Below are 17091 nucleotides of genomic sequence, written 5' to 3' on the forward strand. Positions count from 1 at the left end.
ATTTGAGGATTATTTATAACAACTCGATAAGTTTAATGATTATTTTATAATAGTTTAATATAATTTGATGACTATTTTGTAATCGTTGAAGTTTTTTTTAAAACTTTAATGAACAAAATGATTATTTCAACACAGTTTAGTGACCAATTATGTACTATACCCAAATAAACGCATAGAAAAGCATGGAGATTTATTAGGTATGAAATATAGTAAATTTGCCCCCCACCCCAATGATTTTATTGGTTCTTGGAAATATTTGTGGGGTGAAATCAAATAAATTTGACTTTTGTGCTTGGAAAAGCATAGATTCTTGTTGATATGTACATATGATCATACCCTACAAATTAAGTGCAAAATTGAAGGTAATGGAAAATTAGATGTCAAGTTGAGACAATATGGTTAATAGTGGCCCTCAATTTATATACTCGATTGTAATTTGGGTAAATTACACATTAGCACCTAAACTATCGGTTTTGATCCTTTCAGTAACTAAACTTTTAATTTTTTTTTCAAATCATACCTAAAGTTTGGTTTTTTTTCATTTTAGAACTCTGCCGTTAAAAACTTTAGTTTTTGTTTCATTTTAGTACCTCAGTTCAAAATTTAAAGTTAAGTTTTGAAAAAAATTAAAATTTTAGGTACTAAGACGGACCAAAATTGATAGTTTAGGTACTAAATGAGTCAAAATTTTAACGGCAGAGTATTAAAATGAAATGAAAAATAAACATTAGATGTAATTTAAAAAATAAAAGTTTAGGTACTAAAATAGAAAAAATCGATAGCTTTGGTATTAAATGTGTAGTTTAATCTTGTAATTAATAAGTAAGTTGCCCACTTGCATGCAGATATATGCATGCAAAACGTTGCAAACTACACGTTATAAATATTTAAGACTGATAGCTATGCATGGCTTTATTCTACCCGTGAAGAGCCAAAACCAAATATATATATAAGGGTAAACTATGATTTTAGTACTTAAACTATCAATTTTGATCTGTTTTAATACTTAATTTTTTTTTCTTCAAAACCATACATAATGTTTAGTTTTTATTTCATTTTAGTATGTTATATTAATAATGTGTTTCGGTATACAACGTTCACTGTAAACTCGTACTGAAAATAAATTATATTAACAATTTTAAATCGTCGTACAAATGTTTATGTCAACAAGAAAAACACAACTGATGAGAAAAATAAAGTTACAAGAACTATAATATTGAAAGATTAAAACAAAAGAAATCTATTCAAAAACAAAAAAACAAAAATATATCACGTCGATCAATTATAAAAGATTAAAAGCCACCATTATTCTTAAAGAAATCAAAGTAAAGTGGACCGAAACGTTATTTATTTGTCGAAGTTGTGAAAAGTTAAATTTAGAGGTTAAAAAGATGGATGTTATCTTTAAAGGTCTCGGGTTTAAGTATCGGTGATTGTAGGATATTTAAGCGTTTGTTGCCAAATTATTGAGAGTCTTTATAACATATACTATCACTTACAAGCATCATAGATTAATAAAAAAAATTATACATTGAATGACCTTTGGGGCGTTTCGTTCGCGGAAAATATCATTATCAAGAGATAATATTTTTCGGAATTATTTTCTCACGCTTTGGTTCACGAAAAAAATTATTACCATATAATAACTAATTACCAATAGTAGCAATTTTGATTAAAATGGTAGGAATGTCATAACTCTAAATTCTTAAGTATATTACACAATTCTCACCACAATATTTTCATATTGAAAAACAATATATTTTTTCGTTCGAGACTATAATATTATTTTTTATATTATATTTTGCATAAATAATTATGATACTTATAAAAAAATATTTAAAAATAAAGTTTGATATATTAATTATATACTAATTTAATATTAAAGTTTAACTTTTTGAAAAAAATATATAAGGATGATCTGGTAAAATATGCATGTCTGTAACATTATATTATTCCAACCAAACACTGCAATCTTACATTCTTGTTAAACAAACCAAACAAGGTAATATAAGTAATATTACATTCTAATAATCTTATTCCCAAAGATGATATTGTATTTCGTAAACCAAACACCCCGGTTAAAAGTGTTGTTCTCTTTTGAAGTCTTGGATTCGGAAAATTTCATTTACAAAATATGTGCATGATTAATCAAAGATTAATCAAAGAAAAACGTGACACGTGACACTTACGTGAAATATTTATTTTAATGATTAATAAATATATCTTATAATATTTTATACTAATTAAAAATGAAGCAAAACAAAACTGGAAGGAAATGTCGTAATAGAAGGCTTTATCACTCCATATCAACGTGAAGGATGCTTTTTTCATTAAAAAAATGTTGAATTTGATGATGCAAGCGAAGGCGTAAATTCGTTATCCTCTAAATCATTGGGTACTCTTTTGTCCATTTTTCTAACCCATAAAACAATTCAAAACATCAACGTAACAGTCCTCTCCTCCCTCATCACTCAACAATTGTTATAAAATTATTATATTTTCTAGGGCAAACTACACATTTAATACTTAAACTATCAGTTTTGATCCGTTTAGTACCTAAACTTTTGATTTTTTTTCTTCAAAATCATACCTAACGTTTAGTTTTCATTTCATTTTCTTATCTCGCCGTTAAAAACTTAATGTGTTTTGTCCCTAAACTATCAGTTTCGGCCCGTTTTAGTACCTAAACGTTCAAAAAAACTCAAAACTTAACGTTAAATTGTAAACAAGGGTTCTAAAATGAAACAAAAACTGAAGTTTCTAACGGCGGATGAACTAAAATGAAACAAAAACTAAATTTTAGGTATGATTTTTATTAAAAAAATGAAAGTTTAAGTAATAAATGAACCAAAACTGATAGTTTAGATACTAAGCACCTACTTTACCCTATTTTCTACACATTGTTTTAACTCATCCGTGCGTTTATAATATAATCCATAGAAATTTAGGGTTTGTCGTCTTTAAGGTTGCTTGTTGCCAAAGGAAAGGTGGCCAAGAATTCTTCATCTTTTTCTTCATTTTGTTTAGTGAAAGTCTCATCGATGATCGACTTTCATGGCTTATCTTTTGGGAAAGTGAATTGAATTCTCCCACATATCCACTAGCTTGCAAAAGTCTCAATTAAATCCCACTTTCATAGTCAAATCATTTGTCATATGGGATGAATGAATCCCCATACAAATTTTATCCATACATTTAAAGGTAAATTTATGTTTAGTATTTAAATTATTAGTTTTGATCCGTTTTAATACCTATTTTTTTTAAATCATACTTATCGTTTAATTTTCATTTTATTTTAGTACCCGTCATTAAAACTAAACGCGTTTAGTACCTAAACTATCGGTTTTGATCTGTTTTAATACCTAAACTTGCAATTTTTTTCAAAACCTAATGTTAAATTTTGAACAGGGGCATTAAAATGAAACAAAAATTGAAATTTTTAACAGTGGGTACTAAAATAAAATAAAAACTAAACTTTAGGTATGATGTTGAAAAAATTAAAAGTTTAGATACTAAAACAAACCAAAATTGATAATTTAAATACAAAATGCATAATTTACCCTACATTTAATTATATATAGCTTCATCGTTACTATTTTAATATTCAAAATCACAATTAATTATGTGGGTTAAGTTTGGAATGGGATTTATTTGCATTCGTGTAATGTTAAGTTATTTTTTAAAAATTTTCAATATAATAAATGATGGATCCATGTCTTAGTAGTTCTTCGGATATTTATTTATTTTATTAATTGTGTTTATTCTGAAATTTTGTTTGTATTTATTTCGCGCAAAAATTTATGTTATTAATATATATGTAGTCACCCTCATAATTATTTCTGGATCTGTCGCTAAATATAATTATAGTTATTATAAATACAAAAATTTAAATTGATTTAATATTTTTATCCTATTGATTTTGAATATTATTTTTATACATTTAACCGTTGTTTTTTTTAAAAAGAAAGGCTAAATATTTTAGGGTAAAATACACAATATTATATAGTTATGAGTCCCTGACTATTAAAAGTTACAAAATGATTCTTTAACTATAGGACATTATTTGTTAAGTCTCAAAACTATTATAGTTACAAAATGATCACCTGACTATTTATATGTTCCAAACTCGTCCTTTTTTCTTTAAAGAGATGACGGTCGTCTGAGCTAGATGTTAACTTGTTGACTGAGATTGATAATATTCTCAAAACCGTTTGAGCTATATTTTAGGATTGACTTTCAGTTTACATTATGTAGTTGAGCTAGTTCTTGGTGCTAGTAGACATCATTAATATAGTTTCATCACATCTCAATGAGTATGTTAACATTTAGCTCGGACAATCATCAATTTTATCAACGAAAAATGACGATTTAGAACATATAAATAATCGGGTAACCACTTTACAACTTTTAATAGTCGAGAGACTCAACAAATCAACACTCTATAATCACACTTAGTAAAGTAGTGTCTTATAGTTGAGGGACCATTTGTGTACTTCAACCATATTTTTTAGGAAGTGCAAGTATGGGTTCCCACTATTCTATGGTTGGGTTAATTTTGGACTGACAATCATGCTGATAAGATGAAAGATAAATAAAAACATAGTAATACTTATCTTAAATACATAATTATTAAAGCTAATTTGGAGAAAAAATTTCTCAAGCTAATCATTAAAGGAAGACAAAGGTGAAGATTCTTTAATTTTTGTAATTATTTCATCCATCATTATTGGGTTTAACTGTGAGGATGATGTCAGTAAATAATTACAAAAAAGAATGAAATAATGAAAATTCACATCATCTTGCTATCATGCTGAATTCAGGATTGATTTTTGGAAGAAAAAAAAATCATTTCTAGGAGGGTAAGTTATGAATTCCAAACATAATACCCAAAAGGGATAAATTCATATTTTATCCCTGAACTATTTTAGATTTACAAAAAGACCCATGATTAGTGACCGAAATAGAAGAGATTAGATAGTTGAATGATGAATGACAATATTTACCCAATTTATAATAGTATTAAATGGAGGGTTGAGTTGCTTGACGTGCCACATCATCAAAATTTAACGGCTTAGTTGGTCAAATGATCACATTGAGTATTTTTTCTGATTTGAAGGGTCACATTGAGTACCAAAAAAAAAAAGGGTGAAGGGCCACATTGGTTTTTTTTTTAAGTACGAGGGCCTCATGTACCATTTTGCCTAAATTTGTTAAAGAATATAATCTATAAATAACATTCAAACTTTAGATATGTAATAATATTTTTATTCCCTTGAAATGAACGGCTAAACTTAGGCCCGTGTTTAAAATATAGATTATAAAAAAATTAAGTTGTACGAACTAAATTACTTCAGTGATAAAAGAAATTGTTATTATTTTTGGAGATCATGAGTTCGAGCATCATCGATTCAAGATATTTAAAAATTTATTGTCAAATTATCGAGAGTGTCTAGAACATATAGTCGACCTTATAATCACCCTAGATTATGGGTGTAAACGAGCCGAGTCGAGCTCGAGTATTGCTGAGCTCGACTCGAAAACTCTGAAATGGAGCTCGACTCGACTCGAAAACTCGCGAACTTAAAATTTTCAAACTTGGCTCAACTCGAAATCATAAACTCGAAAAAGCTCGAAATGAAAAAAAATCTTAAACTTAACTCGATTGAAGCCTCAAACTCGAACCTGAGCATTAAATACATGAAAATCTTACTGTATTTTAAAAAAATCAATACATAAATATTAATATTATTAATAATTTATTTTTTAAAAAATAAAATCTTAATATATTATATTTTCGAGCTGCTCACGAGCTTTTCGAGTCGAATATCAAGTAGCTCGTTTCGGCTCGTTAAGAACTCGAGTCGAGCTCGAGCTCGAGTCGAGTCCATTCGATCCGAGTATTTATCGAGCCTTAATCGATTCGATCTCGAGTAGCTCGCGATCTGTCTCGTCTTATTTACATCCCTACCCTATATTAAAAAAAACCGAGTTATTAAAAATAGTATAAATTGTGTACTAAAACACATAAATGTAACACATATAATATATTTCTAAATTACTTTTTCAAAGATATAGCCTACTTGTTTAGTTAAAATTAACTTGAATTAACCAATATTTGTAGAAGTTTCATGAATATGACACTAACATTAATATTATGAATGAAAAAAATAATTTATGATATTTATTTTAGGTTTAAACTGGAAAGGAGTACTTAAATTATATATATTTTTTTCTTTAAGTACCTAAATTTTTTTAGTCAAAATAAGTCCTTAAACTATTATATGTAACCACATGATGTACCTCAACTGTTTTTGGTCAAAACAAGTCCCTAAACAATACCTCTCTTTTGCTTTAAGCCCTTAAAATATTTTTTTGATCAAAACAAGTACATAGTTTTGTGTGACGTGTCGTCGAAAAATAATTTCTAACTGAAAAATTATTAAGACCTAAAATAATTAAACATAATAATTTAAGTCCTAGTTTGATAAAAAGTAAAGCAAAAAATAACTTAATTTAGATAATTATTTTTACTTTAAGCTTTTATTTTATAATATTTAAATTTGAATTTGAAAAATCTAATATTGAATAATTACATAGAAAACATGACACTGACATTGAGTGTAAAGGGTTCAGAAAATTTGTTTAATTATGATCATCTTTATTGCCATGAAAAAAGTTATGCTTTTCATGCCCTTTCGCTATGATCAAACGTGCATTTCGTATTTATCTATTCTCATAAATTCATTATTATTTTCTATTAATAAATTTTTGATTGGTTTAATGTTATTTAGAGATTCATTCAACGTAATATACGAATAAAAGACGGGTTTAAAACATAATAAATAATTGGATGACGATTTTATAACTTTTAATAGCGAAGTAATATTTTATAATTAGAGGGTCATCTTAGAATTTTTAATAGTTGACGAACTTATTAAAATAATATCATATAACCAAAGGATCATTTATGTAATTTACTCAATATTAATGACACAATAAATATATTACTAATAATAAAATATATGATTGTTAGTTGCCTAGTTCCTCGTTCTGAATATTAAAACCTCCAGGATCAGCTTTCTCGCCCATATAGGGTTGTGGGAAAAATGATTTTCTTATATAAGACATCCATCATATTATTTTTTGAACTAGGGTTTCTTATTGATCTGAAGACGTTGTGCACTCTTGAGGTCTTCTCCATTTACCTGAAGACCCCATGCAGTCGTGGTGTCTTATTCATTTGCCTGAAGACGCCATGCAGTCATGAAATCTTCATATTTAGCTTAAAGACTCATGGATCATCTGACGTTTTTAGGTTAATACTGTACAATTCACCCTAGATGTGAAAATAATCCTCATATGATTCATTTACTCAACCATTTTGTCCATCAGGACCACTCACCATTCATCCCTAACTACTAATCCCCAAAATCAAAGTTCCCATTTATTATAGTATATTTTCAACTCTCCCATCATTTGCCTCAAGACGCCATACAGTCGTGAAGTCTTCAAATTTAACTTGAAAACTCGCGAAGCACCTGACATTTTATGTTGATACTGTATAATTCACCTTAGATATAAAAATAATCCCCGGATAGATTCTATTGAGAACTTTTCCCCCACGTCATTTAATTAACCATTTTGTCCATAAGGACCGCTCACCATTCATCCAAATTCCAAAGAAAACCTAACTACTAATCCCCAAAATCAAAATTCCCATTTATTATAGTATATTTTCAACTCTCTTATCCTTCATTAATTAAAATCAAATGGGTTGACTATTATTTTATTTTATATTTACCAATAACTAATTAATTAATTAAATTAAATCTTTTTTTAAAAAAAAATTATGAAATAACCTCTTTAATTCAACCTATCTCATTCTAAATATTATAATTTTAATCACGAACATTATTAAAAATAATTACTTTACCACATTATACTAATTAATAATTATTTTAAAAAGATTAAAAAATAAAATTATACAGAAAGTGAAATTCAATTTATTAATACGTGAAAATGTTATTTTTATTAATTAAAATAATATAATTAGACAAAGAACGAACAAACAAAAAAAACATCGAACGACCTTAGTTTACATGATTCATTTTCTTGAGGTCCTTTCCTTATTAACTTTTCTCTTCCTATGATGTTATGTTATTTACATTCTATTGGCCTCTTTTTTGATTTTTGAGATCTTAATTATAATTGGATCTTCATCATCCACCGTTGATCTTTCTCACATGACGGAACAAGCGTTCGGATTTTCGTCGCTGAACATCTGAGGTGCATGCAGGGAATGACGTGGGTCAATCGCATACCCTTGATCTAGATACCCTGGATGAGGAAGCATATACCCTGGATTCACGTATCTGTAATCATAATTCTGATTCTGATAATACCCTCGAGCATGACTCGGATCTCCGTACACGTGTCCATCGGACCAGTACATTACCTGTGCTGGATACCCGTATCCATGATACTCCATTTTGCTCACCTCCATCTTCGCTTCACGTCCGTCGTCTTCCTTCTTCTCGCCTCCTTCCTTTTTTTCACCGCCGCCTTCCTTCTTCTCGCCTCCTTCCTTTTTATCACCTCCGGCTTCCTTCTTCTCGCCGCCGCCTTCCTTCTTCTCGCCTCCTTCCTTTTTATCACCTCCGGCTTCCTTCTTCTCGCCGCCGCCTTCCTTTTTCTCGCCGCCTCCTTCCTTTTTCTCGCCGCCTCCTTCCTTTTTCTCACCGCCGCCTTCCTTCTTCTCGCCGCCGCCTTCCTTTTTTTCACCGCCTCCTTCCTTCTTCTCGCCGCCTGCAGCAACTTCTTTCACCTCCTCTTTTTTGTCACCGCCGGCGTCTTTCTTCTCACCGGCGTCGTCTTTCTTAGGAGGGACCACGTCTACATTTCGTCTCAACTTCTGCTGAAGGTAAGGAACGAGATCTTTCACGTCCATTGTGCCTTTCACGGTTGCCAAATCTTTAGCTCCATCCACGTTGACCGACTGAACTCCTGTTTTAATTATTAAAAAAAATCAGGATTACAAAATGTTTAGTTAAACAAGTTATGAATTTAACATCTAATATTTATTTAATCGAACTAATCACGATTAATTAACTTACCATCAACCTTCAAAATGATTTTGCGGATCTTACGAATACATCCATCGCAATGTGTTCTCATCTTCAAGACCACCGTACTCTGTGACCAAACAAAAATTAATCACGATTAATTATACAAATTTAAACAAATTTCAGGTTTAACAAATCATCTTCCCCATATACTATGCATGCCTAACATGCGCAAGTTGGATTTTTTGTGTGTGGTAAAATTACCTCTTTAGGTGGCTTTTTTTCTTCTTTTTTCTGTTCAGGTTTCTTCTCAGCTTCGGGCTTTTTGTCACCGCCGGCAGGGGCGGCGTCCTTTTTAGGTTGTGGAGAAATAAGGTCGACTTTCTTCTTCGTTTTCTCAGCCAATCTCTCTCTGATTTGGGCGGGATCAATTTTGCCAATCACCGTCAGTTTGTTGGCAGAATCCGTCTGTACATCTTCCACGCCTTCACCACCACCACCACCAACGACGACGACGATCAGTGTTAGGTAATTTTCAGTTAGATTTCCATTTACGTCGACATTTGAAATTACTTTGTTTTCTTTCTAATTAAGGTTGAAAAGATAGCACCGAAGTCCGATTCGCATCCAATTTCCGGATCAAAATTAGACGAACAATCCAAAAGGAGCATCCACAGGGAATTTCCTTTTAAATCTCGACAAATTTCAAAACATAATTATGAATATTTAATCATTTGAACTCCAATCAACTACCTTCATAATGCTTAATCGAGCGTTTGATCTTCTTGGCACAGCCTTGACAATGCATATCAATCTTGTAAACGGCGGTGACCACGCCGTCATCTTTCTTAGCGCCGGCGTCGGCGGCGGGCTTCTTCTCGGCTTCAGGTTTAGCTCCTTCCTTTTGCTTTTTAAAACAAATAACAAAACAGTATAAGCACAAACAAAAATAAAATCTACCAGAGATTCAAAGGCCAAAAAACAGAGAGAATGTCCCAAGAAAGAAGATACTAACTAACCTCACCCATTGGTTGACTGAAATTTTATTACTTTTTGCTAATTGGCTGCTTTTAGTTAGTAAAGAGTTGTTTGGAGGGAGGAATTAGAGGCGAAGAAGCGAATATATAGAGGAGAGAGGCGGTTTATGTATGTACGTATGCATGTATGTATGTATGATGGTGATGATGATGATGCATGCTATGTCGGGAGGAAATGTGTATGATGATGGTGACTGATGTTGGGTTTGTCATAAAAGTGGGTTTTGCCGTCGTATTAGACTGCAGGTGGTGAGAAACGACGGCTTCACGACCAATCGTAATCCACTTTTGACTACATCATGACCTTTTTATCTGAATGACTTAAATACCCTCGTTGATATCATATTTAATTTTTGGGTAAACTACTTCATATATCATTGAACTCTACTCGTTGACTTGTTTATACTACTTAACTTTCAATTGTGTCAAGTATAACATTAAATTTTAGTTTTACACTCAATTATGTCATTACGTTGTTAAGTCAGTAATGAGACGATGACATGACTTACGATTGTTGATGTGGCATACTACACCAAAACAATGCTATTTTGACGACTATTATTGATGTCCAAAACGATGCTAGTTGTGTATTGATTTTACAGCAAGGTTGGTATCGAAACATTCTCATTTCTCTTTTCTTTCTCCTCATAAAATTGATTTTGCACGAAGCTCACTTAAAATCAACGGAAGTCTATTTAAAAGTTGAACATATTAATACTCAGATTTCTTTTAATGATCGTCTGATGAGGCTAGTTTTGAGATAAATTGTTCGCCTTCTCGAAATAATATTTCTCACCTTTCGAATTTTCAAACAAACACTTGAAATCCAGTAAATCTAAGAAAGTTCCAAAATATTTAAAAACAATAGATTTTTTGTTTAATTTCGTTGATTTTGAACATGTTTCGTGGAAAACTAATTTTATGATAAGAATAAAGAGTGGAATGCGAACGATTTGGTGCCCATTTTATAACGAAAAACGATTGATAATTGGCTATCGACAACGGTCGAAAAGTGTAGTGCCAAAAAAATAAATTGTTTGAAAGTTCAGTAACAAAGTCGATACATCCCTAAAGATCAATGTTTAAGACAATGTCATTTCAGGCATTAAAACAACCACACCAAAACGACGTCATTTTGTGTGATATGCCATGTAAGCAACCATTAGCCATTTCATTGTCACATTAGCGACTTAAGGGCAAAATGGTATAATTGAATATAAAACTAAAATTCAGTGCTATAAATGATAAAATTGAAAGTTAAATGCTATAAACGAATCAACGAGAAAAGTTTAATAGTACTAAGTGTAGTTTACCCTTATTTCTTTAGGTTTGGATTGTTTTGGGTTTCACTGGACATTTCTCGTATTTGACCGGGACTAAAATGAACCCACAATAAATACGATCCTGGAGCAGTTTGTTTAGAAAGAAGAAGAAAATTTGTCACCAAGCAACTAGTTGATGTAGCTGAAAGAGACATTATTATTTTTTAAATAAATTTAAATGTTTAAATTTTGATAATTATTAGCAGGTCCGGTCCTAACATTTTAAGGGTCCTAGGTTAGGAGGTGATGACAAGAAGACAAATTGGGGCTCACACTTAATTTCTCTTTCAATCATTAAAATGGAACCCATTAGATCATCATGTTTTCGAGTTTTTTTAATAAAAAATTATGTTTAAAAATATTTTTTTTAATTATTGGAATCTACTAAATTACTATATTTTCGAGTGTTTGAAATAAAAAAAATAATTTTTTTTAATTATTAAACTTAAAAATATTTTTAAAAATGGGTCCCTCCAAACTTGGGGCCCTAGGCGGTTACACCCCTGGCCTATGCTTTGGGGCGGCCCTGATTATTAGTAAAATAAGTTGGATTAAGATAATTATTAAAATAGGTAAGTCAATCACCGAAAAATACAGAAGATTATAATATAAGAAATGAGTTAAAAATTCAACCAAATAATTTAAACAAATGATACAAACAAATAATATTATCAGTGTCAAAGGATAAACACTATCAACGTTAATATAAAAATCATTAATTATTTTTATAAAAGAAAGTAATTAAACATAAAAAATAACACAAATAAAGAAGAGAAGAGAGTGAAAAGAAAAAAGAAAGTCAACGACCGACGATCAGTTTAAGTTTATTATATCGATAACGGTAAAAGAATAAAAAAAAAGTTAAAAGAAAGAAGATAAATATAAAAGAAAGAAGATAATAATAGCAGTACTTTATTTATTCGTTTATCATCATAAAGTCTTTGAGGTTGTTATTTATAAGCCATGTCCTCGTTTGTCAAGGTTAGAAATCTCTTTCATGCTCTAGTTTATCTACTTTCTTGAAGAAAAATCATAATTAAGGGACTAATGTTTAGATTTTTTTAACGAATAAGGGATCGTTTGGGAATATTTATAAAAGTGTTTTTGGTTCAAAATTATGTTTGAAATACAAAAGCATTCTTAAACAACTCATTTTGCCAAAAAAAATTTATTGTTTGAAACGCGATAATTAACTCAAACCCAGAAACTGAAAAAACAATGCTTTTGCATTAGAAAAGTTAGTTGAAAAAACTCGTTTAGAAAAACATTCCCAAACGAAGCATCACTCAAAACTCGGCTTCCATTATTCATTAGGGGTGAGTGTTCGATCGAGTCGATTCGAGTCAAAAAATTTCGAGTTGTTCAAGTTGACCAGTCCTATTTTACAACTCATATTTGACTTGAAATTTGTTCGAGTCGAGTTGATTTTTTGAGTCTATGTTTAAATTTAATTGTGAATATTTATAATATTATAATATTATTTGGTTCCAATTTAAGTGACTTTCTATAACCATATATATGATACAAATGTGTTTCTTCATTTTGTTTTCATATGTGATATACATATATCATACAAAGCCCAATGACTCGACTCAAACTTGAAAATAATTGTAACACCCTAAACCCAATTGGGCCTAAAATGCCACACTGGGCTGCCGAGACAATCTCTGGTCCTAGAAACTTGTTCATTTTATTTTCAAATGTACGAAATGATATCATAATAAAACATAAATAATTGTTATAAAAACATTTTACAAAATCAGAGCCCCGTGACGCATGATTTAAATCAAAATAATATATCTTGAAGTTTAGAACTCAAATACATAAAATACAATACAGTACTCTGTCGGAGATATTGGAAGTCCTACGGCGACAGTGCTCCACGAACTGCTCAAGCTACGGACCTGCCAATAGAAAACATCCAAAGGTTGAGCTTACAAAGCTCAACAATATAATCACTAATCTAGAGAAGCATAAGAATTCCATAAACTAAAGCATGCTAGAAACATAGTATTAAGCAGTAGGTACAAGCATGATTCCAATCAGTTCTACCACGTAAGGTCCTCCAGTTCTATCTCTCGAATCTACGTCTCATGCTTCCCTTAGTCTTCCTAAGAGCCCGACCATGAGTATACAAGTACTAAGTCTCTAACCTCATTATCATCCTATAATACATCACCATGCCAAACACAATAACGATACCCGGTATCACAGAGACACTGATACTATCACTCAACAATAAGTAAGCATCGTGGTGTGACTCGGGGTCATATAACATCACGAAACTTACTCCTTTGTTTGCTTAATAGGGGTACCTTGGGTAAACTTATGTCACACAACATCAATATTTCCCAAGTATCTTAAGCGAGGTCCGTGTCACATAGCATCGGCACCTCCTAATACTTTAAGCTAGGTACGAGTCACATAGCATCGACACCTTGCCTGGTTAGTCTACTCCTCTTGAGTACTCAGAACGTGTCTGGGTCATATAACATCAGTTCTACATTCAACTAGCGACTAAAGTGTATCTTGCACTGACTTGGATATATTCAGATATTCTATGCACATAAGATGACCGTTCTACTGCTAAAGTAACTCAGGTGTCTTGATCGTTTCCCGAGCGATACAAAACGGCATAAGTTTTATGGAATCTTACCTTATAAGGCTTTTATGGCTATCACACAATTAATGTTATTATCTCATTATTATTATAAGGCTCTCATCTAGAGCTACGCTTTAACACACGTTAATTAATGTCACACTGTAGCAGGTGAAGTAGCTCGATCACTCGCTACTGAACTTATTGAAGTCAGGTGAGGTCATATCCTCTTCACCCGAGACTATCCCGTTCATCCTCTCGCCTAGGACTCATTTCTACCTCCAGAGAGGTCTCTAAGCGTTTCACAATTTCTCGGTGATTATGGGGCTTTCAGTACACTAACTGATTCATGGGTTAGTCTGATACCTAACTCAGGCTCGTTATTGGATAACAACACTCCTAATGCTCTTATCGTACTTCTCCCAATACCCCTTAAAGTAGTGGAACAACTTATCCATTTTCGGTTCACTGACATTCTCGAAACACCATGCTCTTCGTCAATATTGAATCTGACATGTTTATCGTACCACTCATCGGGTATCTCATGTACTGATCCTCAATCCCAACTATTTGTATACATCCTCGTTTGAAGATATTTTAGTGTATTATGCTTAATATGGTTACACCCGATGTAACTTACTCCTAAAAGTGTTTTTAGGTATGTTAGGTCATTTATGTCCCTCACGAACTAACTCATACTATTACGGATAGTCCTTAGATCTTACGAACCTTAAACGTGTCAAAAGAACATTCAACAACACTTAGGACCTTTAATGAATGCAAATCCATCCTTTTCCATCGAGCAAAACAGAGAAGGGATCGATCTTTTTCTCCAAGGGATCGATCCTTTCTCCCGAGGGATCGATCCTTTTAAAAAGTGATCAATCCTTTACTGAACAAAAACTTTGGGATCGATCCCTTTTGTCAAGGGATCGATCATTTTTCTGGGGATGACTTGTTTAAGCTCGGGAATCACTAAAAAATCACCCCAAATGACATGAGTTTGTTTCTAAACTTATTCAAAAGCTTTAGTAAGTTATTTAGGGCATTATGCATCATTAAAATATGCTATTAGCGCCTAAAACGTGATTTGGTTAAGAAATCAAAGAGGAACCTTAAAATGCTCAATTATCCAAATCTTAGCAAACACCAAAAATTTATGAAACTTTAATACTCCAAACGATTAGAAATACACCACCTTGATCTTAGAAACCCGAAATGGAGCTCCTTTAGATACCAAGCACTCTCCTTTTTGACTTGGTAAATTTTTACCATTTTTTCCTCAAACCAACAAATATACAAGGATATTCTCACATAAGGATGTTATAAGAAGTAAGAGGGATGGATTTGAGACTCAATAAAATTAAGAAAATGAAATCTTACCACCACTTGAGGTTATGGAAGCTTAGAGAGGGAAGGAAAAGAGAAAAGAAGATGATGAAGAGTTGTGTAGGAGGAACCCACGTCCAAAACATAATAAAAACCCTAAAATCAACTTTCATTTCACTCAACTAATTGCACGTTTGGTCATTTGCATTTTATCCCAAATTCAAAAATCTCCTTTTATGACTAATTGGGCCCTAAAGCCAACCCAAATTAAGCCCAACAACTTAATTTTAATTACACATGGTCCACTTACCTCTCGGGTAAACCCGAAACTACTAACCCGTAATTTAGGGCGTTACAATAATTTCACTAATCACAAAAAAGTTTGAGTTATTCGAGTTGCATTTTACAACTTGATTTGAACTTGAAATTTGTTCGAGTCGAGTTTATGAAATTGTAACTCAAAGTCAATTTGAGTCGAGTTTTTCGAGTTGAAAAAATATATTTTTCGAGTCGAATCAAGTTTTGCTCACCCCTACTATTCATTACACACGTGAAGGTCTCGAATTATACTCATTTTTTTAACATATAGAATATACAAAAGCAAGCAACACGTTCTTTTTTTCAAACAATTCACACTCTAAAAATGGTTAAAAGCCAACTCCTGAAGGTTACGTAACGAAGTAGGTCTTTTACCGTGGGCGTCAACATCATGGATTATTGTGGGCAATGCATGCAGGATGGCTATTTGGCTCAAAGCTTCAAGTTCTTCGACCATCCTACGCAATTTTCAATCATGCGACTTTCAATACGGGGAATTGCTATTTTCAATCATGTCAACAGTATTCATGGCGCTCAAACTCGGGACCTCAAAGAATAACAAAATTCCTTTACCATCGACTTCAATATGCAAATATAATCTAAACAAATATCAGATTTAAAGCAGTAAATAGATAGTTAGGCAATTCCTTAACTTCAATCTTATTCTTAAATGATAATATGGACTTCTCATATATCTTCAAATTGTATTAGATTATCTGACTAACGAAATTAGGGTTTTGTGCATGAATAGAAGGGTAGATTCAAATACATGACAGTGAAGTTGTAGGGTTTTCAGATATTCCAAAGACAAAAAAGCATTGGGTTCATAGGCTTATATAATCAATGATGTAAGCAGCCACCAACGTTGAGAAAGTGGAGTTGAACTTCAATCATTCAATGTGGCGTCTCACATTGAGTTTGGTATGGATGTTAATTTGAAATTTAATTCAATTAAAACCTATTCAATTTTTTTACTCAAATAGATAATAAATATAAGGGTAAACTATACGGATGATTACTTATATTTGTGTTTTGTTCACTTTTGGTTACTGATTTCGAAATATTTTAAGACATGATCACCTTCGTTCTTATTTTATTAAAATGTGGTCACAACGAGTTAACTACCGTTAAATATTTTGGTATAATCACACATTTAGTCTCTGTTATTTACATATCTTCTCGATGTAGTCATACTTTTAATAAATTAAAATAAATTTAATATTTCAATCGAATGATGCCACTGTCATTAGTACCACATTTGGTGTCACGTATCACAATTTGATTGAAAGATTTTTATTTTAATTTATTTTAATTTAACAAAAAAAAAAGCAAATTGGTGGAAAATAAATATATTAAATTAAAATAAAGTTAGTCTTCTAACTAAATAGTGACACATGACACAACATATGACACCAGTGACACAC

At 31.5% G+C, this 17091-nt stretch overlaps 2 protein-coding genes across 3 annotated transcripts in view; one reads left to right on the forward strand and one right to left on the reverse strand.

The window, feature by feature from the left end:
• Positions 1-7505: 7505 nt before the first annotated feature.
• The window catches only part of LOC120143058 (ACT domain-containing protein ACR10-like), a 29767-nt gene continuing 20181 nt past the window's right edge, over positions 7506-17091 (forward strand). The window contains exon 1 of the mRNA XM_039157480.1: positions 7506-7518. The gene's annotated coding sequence lies outside the window, so the exon portion shown is untranslated. The remainder of the gene's footprint in view (positions 7519-17091) is intronic.
• LOC120143060 (heavy metal-associated isoprenylated plant protein 6-like) lies at positions 8192-10169 on the reverse strand. Of its 2 annotated transcripts, XM_039157481.1 has the most exons (7): positions 10082-10169; positions 9816-9969; positions 9327-9547; positions 9114-9192; positions 8810-9003; positions 8603-8686; positions 8192-8527 (listed from the first exon to the last, which is right to left on the reverse strand). In XM_039157481.1, exons 1-7 carry the CDS (start codon positions 10088-10090, stop codon positions 8240-8242), a joined length of 1029 nt encoding a protein of 342 aa, XP_039013412.1. In that variant the 5' UTR covers positions 10091-10169; the 3' UTR covers positions 8192-8239. The 2 variants fall into 2 exon arrangements, with proteins under 2 accessions (XP_039013412.1, XP_039013413.1); XM_039157482.1 differs by lacking the exon at positions 8603-8686 and having other exon boundaries at positions 8192-8580; positions 8746-9003.

This window comes from Hibiscus syriacus, unplaced genomic scaffold, assembly GCF_006381635.1.
Source record: "Hibiscus syriacus cultivar Baekdansim isolate YM2019G1 unplaced genomic scaffold, ASM638163v2 tig00110833_pilon, whole genome shotgun sequence".
Lineage (NCBI taxonomy): Eukaryota > Viridiplantae > Streptophyta > Magnoliopsida > Malvales > Malvaceae > Hibiscus > Hibiscus syriacus.